The sequence below is a fragment of the Nerophis ophidion genome, linkage group LG03 (assembly GCF_033978795.1).
Source record: "Nerophis ophidion isolate RoL-2023_Sa linkage group LG03, RoL_Noph_v1.0, whole genome shotgun sequence".
Taxonomy (NCBI): domain Eukaryota; kingdom Metazoa; phylum Chordata; class Actinopteri; order Syngnathiformes; family Syngnathidae; genus Nerophis; species Nerophis ophidion.
Window position 1 is genome coordinate 4,284,571 of NC_084613.1, and position 12,066 is coordinate 4,296,636.

The window sequence follows — 12,066 nt, forward strand, 5'->3', positions numbered from 1 at the left end:
TAAAAAAAAACGGCATGTTTGCATGAAGGTCTCTGGAGAGATTTAAGACGTTACAGACGAGTGAAAATGTTGTTCCTTCCCAGGCTGTGGCCGCCCACTGCATGCACGGCCACGGCAGGACTGGGACCATGCTGGCCTGCTACCTGGTCAAGACCATGAGGATCTCCGGCATCGAAGCCATCGAGGAGATCCGCCGACTGCGCCAAGGCTCCATAGAAACCAACGACCAGGAAAAAGCGGTGGTACAGTTTTATCAACGCAATAAATAGTTTAGTGTTTGAGGGCTAAAGTTTACATCCAAAAGTCATATTTTAACAATACATCAAGGACGGGGAGGAAAAATTGATGCTAAAATCCAATGTTGGCTACTTTGCATAAACCTAAACCTAAACAGACGCTGTCGCTCCGTAAACATCAGCTTCCTGCTCAATACTTTTTTTTTTTTTCATGTCTCATCTTCTCAGGAAAGCACTAGATCAGGGGTAGGGAACCTATGGCTCTAGAGCCAGATGTGGCTCTTTTGATGACCGCATCTGGCTCTCGGATAAATCTTAGCTGACATTGCTTGACACGATAATCAGGAATAATTTTTCTGGCAATCACAGTGCTAAAAATAACGTGCAAAATATAAAACATTCTCATGCATTTAAACCCATCCGTCCGTTTTTCTACCACACCTGTTCAAGAAGTCGCGTTAATGGTAGGAAGTATTTTATGTCACAATGGGGGCGTCGTTCCCCCAGGAAGGTTGACGGACTACTCGGGACATGGCATTTAGGTAAAAACATGATTTAATTTAAACCAAAAAAAAAGATACAAACAAAAATCGCTCACAGTGGAGGCACAACTTGAGCTAAGGAACAAAGCTAACGCAAAAACAGACTATGAACATAAATCAAACAAAACTTACTTGGCATGGCATGAAGCACAAAACTATGGCAAGGCATGAAACAAGTCAGGACAGAGTAAGAAAAGATCACATTGACGCCAGGGCGACTGACTGGCAAAGACGAGCTTAAATACTGCCTCTGATTAGTGCTCGGGAAGCAGGTGAGCGGGCATTTTGTCCACCAGAGACAGGTGGACATAATGAGTCACCAAGGAAACCAGACAAGGGAGTGGGAAAAAAACAGGAACTTAAAGAGTCCAAAGGACAAACAGCACATAGCCAAACAAAAACATGATCAACAGACATGACGTTTGATTTATTATTGGTTAGCTTCAAAATAACAATGTTATTAAAAAGAATAAGAGACTTATTATACTCTAAAAATGTTGGTCTTACTTAAAAATTAGTTGTATTCAGTGTTAAAAAATATGATATGGCTCTCACGGAAATACATTTTTGAAATATTTGACTTTCATGGCTCTCTCAGCCAAAAAGGTTCCCGACCCCTGATCTAGCGGGTGACTTTTCAAATGACGCTACGTATTAGCAGTGCTGCTACTTTTTGTAGCAACGCTTTTGCCGCATAAATGTTGAACATATTCCCACTTGGAGCCAAACCGCCGCCGGACGATGGACCCCCTGCTGTTTTTCTTGGGAATGAATTCTTCCTCCTTTTGTTACCACCTTCTTTCTCTCGTATTACCACCGTTAGCATCTCAGCTAACGTTACCATGCCGCTACCTGTCTGCTTTGCGGGAGCGTGCGACGTTGCACACGTTAAAGTATGTAAGAAGGTGAACTTGTTTTAAGTCTCTGTGAGAAGGAGAGACAAGAATGAGCGAGAAGAGCCTGTAGTGTAATGCCCGCAGCTAAAAGCAACTGCGTGAGAAGGTATACTCCAATATCACCATATAGTCATTTTCTGTATCGCACAGAGACAAACCCGCGTTTTTTCGTAGCCACAAATGTGAAATTAATCTCCTTTATTCTTCTCATTAATGGCGGCAAGGATTTTTGTCTGGATTTTTCTGGAGCGGTTCTTCTTGAACACAGGAGTCAAACTCAAGGCCCGGCCAGCCACACATTTTATTTGGCCCTGGAAACCCTGCACATGATATGTGTCAATAAAGTACTGTAACCATTCTTACAAAATGTATTCTTTCTTTAAAAAAATATATGTACTCCATGTAATCGCCAAATGAAGTTAACTTAAATATTGTGTAATTATGCAAAAATATGCTATCAAACATTCAAACCCATCCATCCATTTTCTACCGCTTATTCCCTTTGGGGTGTCACGACTAGGACTTGGGCGTGGATTGTTTTCCTAAGGCAAAGGAAAGTTGGCACGGCAAGACGTGAATGTAAATACACACTTTATTTTAACATTAACAAACTACAAAAAAAGAAAGCAAACAAAAGGCGCGCACAATGGCGGAGAACAAACTTGACTAATGAAAAACAAAAGACTAGCACAAAGGCAATTAACTATGAACACGAAACAAAAACACGTACTGTGGCATGGCATGAAGCATGAACTACAATAAACAGGAATCTCATGGGTAGCAGAGGTAGATAGACCGTGTAAAAGAGGTGATGTTGCCAGGACGAAGAACAGAAACAGACAGGCTTAAATAATATTGTGGTGATTAGTGAAAACAGGTGTGAGACATGAGGTCAGGTGAAAACTAATGGGTAGTCATGGTGACAAAACAAACCAGGAAGTGCAAAAACAAGGAACTGAGTGGCCAAAAAACAAATACAACATGACTAAAACAAAACATGATCACATAAACATGACATGGGGTCGCGGGGGGCTACAATCGGGCGGAAGGTGCGGTACACCCTGGACAAGTCGCCATCTCATCGCAGGGCAACATTCAAACCATTTAAAAAAAAATAGAAATAAATACTAGTAATAATGATTTCAAAGCAAGTTATCCATCAAAGTGTACAATGGAAAAGTAGCAATAGATTTCCATAGTCAAATTGTGAAATTTACTGAGATTTTTAGAGCATTTTTCCATAAATTGAAAAAAAAAAAAAAAAATGTTTACTGTAATAAACTGTGGTGCCATTTTGGCATCTACAGTAATACACCCAAAAAAATCTGTAGTTGTTTATATACGGTAAAAAAAAACAAAAAAAACTTGCAGCTCAGGTGCCAGAATTTTAGTGTAAAATTGCATTTTTTTTACAGTAAAATTATGGCAACTTAGCTGTTTTTAAATCATAAAAACAGCAGTAGGGTTTTTCCATTTACCGCAATATACACTACATTTTGAGGTCAAATTATTGCAACTTTTACATTTTAGTTTAAAAAAAAAATCTACTAATAAAATACTTAAAAAATTGGGTAACACTTTAGTATGGGGAACATATTCAGCATTAATTAGTTGCTTATTAAAGTGACAAAGACTTAATTTAGAGTTATTTGGACACTAGGGGAACATATTAGGGTTAGAGTTACTAATAATCAATAATTCTGAGGTTATTGAGGGAAGACCTAATTAATAGCCTACTGCTCGTATAATAAGACCATGCAGAATAAGTCATTAATAAGTACTTAATAATGACTAATTAAGAGCCAATATGTTACTAATTTACATGTTTATAAGCAAGTAATTAATGGTGAATATGTGATCACCATACTAAAGTGTCACCAAAAATTGTGTAATAAAATATTCACTGAAATAGAACAATATGTATTTTTAACAGTGATGTCAAACCATGACCACATCAAAACAAATCAAAAACAAAACGTCAAATTAAATATTTAAATGTCCTACTGTTGATATGTGAAAATGTGATATCTGAAATTATCGGTATCGGTTTCAAAAAAGTAAAATGTATGACTTTTTAAAACGCCGCTGTATGGAGTGGTACACGACACGGACGTAGAGAGAAGTACAGAGCGCCGATAACTGCCTTTGCGTGCCGACCCACTCACATAATATCTACGTCTGAGTAAATGCACGGCATACTTGGTCAACAGCCCTACAGGTCACACTGAGGGTGCCCGTTTGAATAACTTTAATATGCGCCACACTGTGGACCCACACCAAACGAGAATGACAAACACATTTCAGGAGAACATCCGCGCTGTAACACAACAGAACAAATACCAGGAACCCCTTGCAGCACTAACTCTTCCGGGACCCTACAATATAAACCTCCCCGCTACCTCCTATGGCTTTCGCTTTGCAAAGTAGAGTTTTAACTTGCACTTACATATATAGCGACAAACTGTAGTTACTGACAGTGGTTTTCTAAAGTGTTCCTGAGCCCATGTGGTGATGTCCTTTACACACCGATGTTGCTTTTTGATGCAGTACCGCCTGAGGGATCGAAGGTATGTAATGTCATGGCTTACGTGCAGTGATTTCTCCACATTTTCTGAACCTTTTAAAGATATTACGGAGCGTAGATGGTGAAATCCCTAATTTCCTTGCAATAGCTGGTTGAGAAATGTTGTTCTTAAAGAATTTGCTCAGGCATTTGTTGACAAAGTGATGACCCTCGCCCCGTCCTCGTTTGTGAATGAGGGAGCTTTTCATTGAAGCTGCTTTTATACCCAATCATGGCACCCGCCTGTTCCCAATAAGTCTTTGACGAGCATGCCTAAACTTCTCTCAGTCTTTTTGGCCACTTGTGCCAGCTTTTTTGAAACGTTGCAGGCATCAAATCCCAAATGAGCTAATATTTGCAAAAATAATAAAGTTTTCCAGTTGGAACATGAAATATCTTGTCTTTGCAGTCTATTCAATCGAATATACGTTGAAAAAGGATTTGCAAATCATTATATTCCATTTTTATTTAACATTTACACAACATGACAACTTCACTGGTTTTGGGTTTTGTATACAAAAATGAAAAAACAAGCCTGAAAGATATTTATCGACATGGACACATGGAGCAAAAAACAATGTATATTTACATCATTCCTGACCATGAGTTCATGCGACTTTTGTGTTTGCAGGTAGCAAAAATGAAGGTGCTTTAAAAAATGAAGAAAAACTGTGAATATGTGCTTTATTGTAATATTTATATTTTGTTCGACAGAGTAAAATGTGAAATTAGACTCACACTAAATTTAGATAACTAAAATACATTTCCATCAGAAGACTACGGACCAAAAACCTGCTGTCAAAATGAACACTGGAACCAAATACATATTTACCAAATATTCAGCAGATTTATTAAAGCAAATTTAGTTGAAGCATACATTGCTGACTGCATAGATATGTCATACATACACAACACTCACATAAGCAATAATCATGTTACCATAGGGACAAATAATAGAATATAACACATTTTAAAAAGCAAATTATCTTGTTTAAAACAACTTAAAGGGGAACATTATCAGCAGACCTATGCAAGCGTCAATATATACCTTGATGGTGCAGAAAAAAGACCATCTATTTTTTTAAATGGGTGAATTTTGGCAAATTAAACGCCTTTCTGTTTATCGTCTTTTAGCGATGACGTCATAATGTGACGTCGCCGAGGTAACACACCCGCCATTTTCATTTTCACATTACAAACACCGGGTCTCAGCTCTGTTATTTTCCGTTTTTTTGACTATTTTTTGGAACCTTGGAGACATCATGCCTCGTCGGTGTGTTGTCGGAGGGTGTAACAACACTAACAGGGAGGGATTCAAGTTGCACCACTGGCCCCAAGATGCCAAAGTGTCTGCCGCCAGACCCCCATTGAATGTGCCAGAGTGTCTCCACATTTGACCGGCGATGCTAAGCATTTGCAACTAGTCAACTAAATCACAAAGGTGAGTTTTGTTGATGTTGACTTATGTGCTAATCAGACATATTTGGTCGCGGCGTGACTGCCAGCTAATCGATGCTAACATGCTACGCTAATCGACGCTAACATGCTATTGACCGGCGGTGCTAAAGCAGACATGGCACAGAGATGTATGGATAACCTGCAGATGCATTTGCAACGATAAAGTCAACGAAATCACAAAGGTGAGTTTTGTTGATGTTGACTGCCAGCTAATTGATGCTAACATGCTATTTACCGGTGGTGCTAAAGCAGACATGGCACAGAGATGTATGGATAACCTGCAGATGCATTTGCAACGATAAAGTCAACGAAATCACAAAGGTGAGTTTTGTTGATGTTGTTGACTTATGTGCTAATCAGACATATTTGGTCGCGGCGTGACTGCCAGCTAATCGATGCTAACATGCTACGCTAACATGCTATTTACCGGCAATGCTAAAGCAGACATGGCACAGAGATGTATGGATAACCTGCAGATGCATTTGCAATGATAAAGTCAACGAAATCACAAAGGTGAGTTTTGTTGATGTTGACTTATGTGCTAATCAGACATATTTGGTCGCGGCGTGACTGCCAGCTAATCGACGCTAACATGCTATTTACCGGCGGTGCCAAAGCAGACATGGCACAGAGATGTATGGATAACCTGCAGATGCATTTGCGACGATAAAGTCACAGAAATCACAAAGGTGAGTTTTGTTGATGTTGACTGCCAGATAATCGATGCTAACATGCTACGCTAATCGACGCTAACATGCTATTTACCGGCGGTGCTAAAGCAGACATGGCACAGAGATGTATGGATAACCTGTAGATGCATTTCCAATGATAAAGTCAACGAAATCACAAAGGTGAGTTTTGTTGATGTTGACTTATGTGTTAATCAGACATATTTGGTCGCGGCGTGACTGCCAGCTAATCGATGCTAACATGCTACGCTAATCGACGCAAACATGCTATTTATCGGCGGTGCTAAGACAGACATGGCACAGAGATGTATGGATAACCTGCAAATGCATTTGCAACGATAAAGTCACAGAAATCACAAAGGTGAGTTTTGTTGATGTTGACTGCCAGCTAATCGATGCTAACATGCTATTTACCGGCGGTGCTAAAGCAGACATGGCACAGAGATGTATGGATAACCTGCAGATGTGGAAAAAAAACACTTACCAATCGACGGATTTAAGTTGCTCCCGTGTCACAAGATGCGAAAGTCCTGATCGTTTGGTCCGCACATTTTACCGGCGATGCTAACGCAGCTATTCGGCCATGCTATGGCTATGAATAGCGTCAATAGCTATTCGCTCAATAGCTTCAGTTTCTTCTTCAATACTTTCATACTCCAACCATCTGTTTCAATACATGCGTAATCTGTTGAATCGCTTAAATTGCTGAAATCCAAGTTTGAATCCGAGCTAATGTCGCTATATCTTGCTGTGGTATTCCCATTGTTTGTTTACATTGGCAGCACTGTGTGACGTCACAGGGAAATGGCCAGTGTCTTTGCAGAGAGCCGAAAATCAAGCACTTTAAAGCTTTTTTTAGGGGATATTCGGAGACCGGTAAAATTTTGAAAAAAACTTCAAAAAATACAACAAGCCACTGGGAACTGAGTTTTATTGTTTTTAACCCTTTTGAAATTGTGATAATGTTCCCCTTTAAATGATGTAGATCAGGGGGTCGGCAACCCGTGGCTCCGGAGCCGCATGCGACTCTTGGATCACTCGGATGTGGCCCAGCAGCATACTTACCGACCGCCCCATTTTTACGGGAGCTTTTCCGGATTTCAATGCCTCGCCCAGAAATTTTCCCATGCTGACATTCTCAGATCTTCACTATAGAAGGCGTGCCGTGATGGCAATGTCTTAAACGTCCTCTCGACCATGTCGTCGAGTCCGCTTTAATACTATGCTATCTGAGTGCCGGCCCGCCATCAACGCTCAAACGACTGCAAGGCATACTTGTTCAACAGCCATACAGGTTACACTGAGGGTTGTGATATAAACAACTTTAACACTCTTACTTGCGGTATAGCTCGGTTGGTAGACTGGCCGTGCCAGCAACTTGAGGGTTGCAGGTTCGATTCCCGCTTCCGCCATCCTAGTCACTGCCGTTGTGTCCTTGGGCAAGGCACTTTACCCACCTGCTCCCAGTGCCACCCACACTGGTTTGAATGTAACTTAGATATTGGGTTTCACTATGTAAAGCGCTTTGAGTCACTAGAGAAAAGCGCTATATAAATATAATTCACTTCACTACAAATATGCGCCACACTGTGAACCCACACCACACAAGAATGACAAACATATTTCGGGAGAACATCCGCACTGTAACACTACATAAATACAACAGAACAAATACCCAGAATCCCATGCATCCCTAACTCTTCCGGGCTACATTATACACCCCCTTCCCCCCCACTCCGCGCATCGGTTGAGGTGGGCGGGGTTTTTTGTTTGGTGGTTTCACAGTGTGGCGCATATTAGCAAGAGTGCTAAAGTTGTTTATATCACAACCCTCAGTGTAACCTGTATGGCTGTTGACCAAGTATGCTTTGCAGTCGCTTATGTGTGTCTGCAGAAGTCTCATACAACATGTGAACGGGCTGGTAAGCTGTTTGTTACGGTTGTAGAGGGCGCTAAACGCATTGTCGTCATAGCACGGCCTTATTATTGTTGTTTGGGTGAAAACCAGCAGACAGTCGAGAGAAAGGTTGCTCTGAGACTCGGTAGTCTCCTGGAAAACTTGAGATGGTTGGCAAATGTGATGTTGTCAAGTGGAATTCAAATAAAACTCGCAGGCCGCACTAATATTACATGTTTATATTAAGGTGCGGGCCGCGTGTCTGAGACCCCTGGTTTATAGATAGCACAAAGCAAAAAAAACAACTTTGTACGTTGTGTTATTTCATTTTAAATTTCAAAAGAGTTATGTGGCTCCCATTGGTTTTTTTATTTTGTGAAACAGGTCAAAATGGCTTTGAGTGCTAAAGGTTGCCGACCTCTGGTTTAGAGTAAATAATGATATGCTTCCAGAAGTGGTCCGAAAGATGTGAACTTAAAGGGATGTATTTGTACTCCAAGCCAAAGGTATGAAGAAATGTAAAACATGATATATTTATATTTTATAAAGGAGTTCATCTATGCCAGGGGTTTCAAACTTGCGACCCAAGGGAAGACTTTGCAAAGTATAAACATTTAACCTGAGATTTTTGAATGACAGAAACTGCTGTTCTAAATGTGTCCACTAGATGTCGCAATAGCAAATATTTGTATATTTGTAGATGATGCTACATATGTACAAAATAAACCACATGTTAGTATATCAGTGGGGGGAAATGAGCTAACTACATAAACAACATCCTGTAATTTGATTTTGATATATATTTTTTCTTGATAGATTGAAAATTAACACTGATGATCATTTATTCAGAAAGTGGTTAGAGTGTCTGTCCTGAGATGGGTAGGTTGTGAGTTCAAACCCCGGCCGAGTCATACCAAAGACCATAAAAATGGGAGCCATTACCTCCCTGCTTGGCACTCAGCATCAAGGCTTGGAATTGGGGGTTAAATCACCAAATATCAACAAATAAAGATAAAATACTATTAACCGCAAGATGTAAGTGTAAATAAAAAACATTATGATTTGTACAATTTCAGAATGGGCTTGTTCTATTTCTAAACAAAGATAACAATGTCTTTATTTTTACAAACCCTGTTTCCATGTGGGTGAAGAAATTGTGTTAGATGTAAATATAAACAGAATACAATGATTTGCAAATCCTTTTCAAGCCATATTCAGTTGAATATGCTACAAAGACAACATATTTGATGTTCAAACTCATAAACATTTTTTTTTGTGCAAATAATCATTAACTTTAGAGTTTGATGCCAGCAAGAAGTTGGGAAAAGGTGGCAATAAACACTGATAAATATGAGGAATGCTCATCAAACACTGATTTGGAACATCCCACAGGTGTGCAGGCTAATTGGGAACAGGTGGGTGCCATGATTGGCTATAAAAACAGCTTCCCCAAAAAAATGCTCAGTCTTTCACAAGAAAGGATGGGGCGAGGTACACCCCTTTGTCCACAACTGCGTGAGCAAATAGTCAAACAGTTTAAGAACAACCTTTCTCAAAGTGACATTGCAAGAAATTTAGGGATTTCAACATCTACGCTCCATAATATCATCAAAAGGTTCAGAGAATCTGGAGAAATCACTCCACGTAAGCGGCATGGCCGGAAACCAACATTGAATGACCGTGACCTTCCATCTGTGTCAAAAACCCACGTCAATCTCTAAAGGATATCACCACATGGGCTCAGGAATACTTCATAAAACCACTGTCACAAAATACAGTTGGTCACTACATCTGTAAGTGCAAGTTAAAGCTCTACTATGCAAAGAAAAAGCCATTTATCAACAACATCCGGAAACGCTGCCAGCTTCTCTGGGCCCGAGATCATCTAAGATGGACTGATGCAAAGTGGAAAAGTGTTCTGTGATCTGACGAATCCACATTTCAAATTGTTTTTGGAAATATTCGACATCGTGTCATCCGGACCAAAGGGGAAGCGAACCATCCAGACTGTTATCCACGCAAAGTGTAAAAGCCAGCATGTGTGATGGTATGGGGGTGCATTAGTGCCCAAGGCATGGGTAACTTACACATCTGTGAAGGCACCATTAATGCTGAAAAGTACATACAGGTTTTGGAACAACATATGCTGCCATCTTTTTCATGGACGCCCCTGCTTATTTTAGCAAGACAATGCCAAGCCACATTCAGCACGTGTTACAACAGCGTGGCTTCGGAAAAAAAAGAGTGCGGGTACTTTCCTGGCCCACCTGCAGTCCAGAACTGTCTCCCATGGAAAATGTGTGGCGCATTATGAAGCGTAAAATACGACAGCGGAGACCCCGGACTGTTGAAGGACTGAAGCTCTACATAAAACAAGAAAGGGAAAGAATTCAAAGCTTCAACAATTAGTTTCCTCAGTTCCCAAACGTTTATTGAGTGTTGTTAAAAGAAAAGGTGATGTAACACAGTGGTGAACATGCCCTTTCCCAACTACTTTGGCACGTGTTTCAGCCATGAAATTCAAAGTTAATTATTATTTGCAAAAAAAAAAATAAAGTTTGAGTTTGAACATCAAATATGTTGTCTTTGTAGCATATTCAACTGAATATGGGTTGAAAAGGATTTGCAAATCATTGTATTCTGTTTATATTTACATCTAACACAATTTCCCAACGCATATGGAAACGGGGTTTGTATGTGCTGATTTTCAGCTTCATTTGCTGCTGTTTGTCTGACCAGCACACTTGTGTTTCTGACACTGGTACTTATAAGAGAATCGTTCATCACACACGCTGCAACTCAACACTTTCTCTCCCGTGTGCGTCCTGGTGTGTTTATTAAGCGTCGATCGCCCGGCGAAGCTTTTGTCGCAGCTTGGGCAGGGATATGGTTTTTCACCGGTGTGTCTTCTGGCGTGCACGGTCAAGTTTTCCCTCCGAGAGAATCGTTTACTGCACACGCTGCAACTCAACGCTTTCTCAGTGTGTGTTCTCATGTGCCTCACCAGTGTCGATCGGTCGGCAAAGCCTTTGTCGCAGCTCGGACAAGAATAGGGTTTTTCGCCGGTGTGTATCCTCGTGTGTATTTTCAAATCGCTGTTTTGTATAAAAGCTTTGCCGCAGAACGGACACGAAAAGCGTTTTTCGCCGGTGTGTATCCTCGTGTGTGTTTTCAGATTTTCTTTCAGAGAGAATCTTTTGCAGCAAACCGAGCACATGAATGGTTTCTCTCCGGTGTGCGTTCTCTTGTGCGTTTTCAAATGTTGCCTTTGAGTGAAGTCTTTGCCGCAGATTGAACAGGAATAGGGTTTGTATCCGGTGTGTATTCTGGTGTGTTTTTTCAGATTACGACGGTGACTAAAGGTTTTGTCGCAGTAATAACATTTCATGCGTGCCTTGTCAGCGTTTAAGTCTTCATCATCAGTGTCAGGAGAGTGAGACGTCGTCTCGTCGCTATCTGACAGAGGAGCTAAGAGCTTGTCTGCTGGTGATCCTCCACAGTGGTCCTCATCGGCTTCTGTTGTCATGTGTTGAGTTGAGCTTCTGCTCGGAGGCTCCGCCTCTCTCTTCTCCTCACTTTCACTTTCCTTATCTTCATTCTTTACAATGAGAACAGTTAATGGGAACTCCTCTTTATCCTCCTGTGGCTCCCCATGTTCCTTTGTCACTGTGGGGGGGCTGTGAATCCTCCTGCCCCGTCCTGGAGGTCCAGTCCCGCTGCCCAGAGTAATATTTCTCACGACCGTCTGCAGAGACAAACCACATGCTTAAGAAAAATCCAGCTTT

The 12,066-nt window shown here is 40.8% G+C and overlaps 2 protein-coding genes across 4 annotated transcripts in view; one reads left to right on the top strand and one right to left on the bottom strand.

The window, feature by feature from the left end:
- The window catches only part of dusp23b (dual specificity phosphatase 23b), a 26,088-nt gene extending 21,458 nt beyond the window's left edge, over positions 1-4,630 (top strand). For all 3 annotated transcript variants that reach the window (XM_061893999.1, XM_061894001.1, XM_061894000.1), the window contains exon 3: positions 84-4,630. In XM_061893999.1, coding sequence (XP_061749983.1) covers positions 84-269 — 186 coding nt within the window. In that variant the 3' untranslated portion in view covers positions 270-4,630. The remainder of the gene's footprint in view (positions 1-83) is intronic.
- Positions 615-12,066, bottom strand: part of LOC133548993 (zinc finger protein 771-like) — a 28,767-nt gene continuing 17,315 nt past the window's right edge. Inside the window, exon 3 of the mRNA XM_061893991.1 lies at positions 615-12,026. Coding sequence (XP_061749975.1) covers positions 10,995-12,026 — 1,032 coding nt within the window. The 3' untranslated portion in view covers positions 615-10,994. The remainder of the gene's footprint in view (positions 12,027-12,066) is intronic.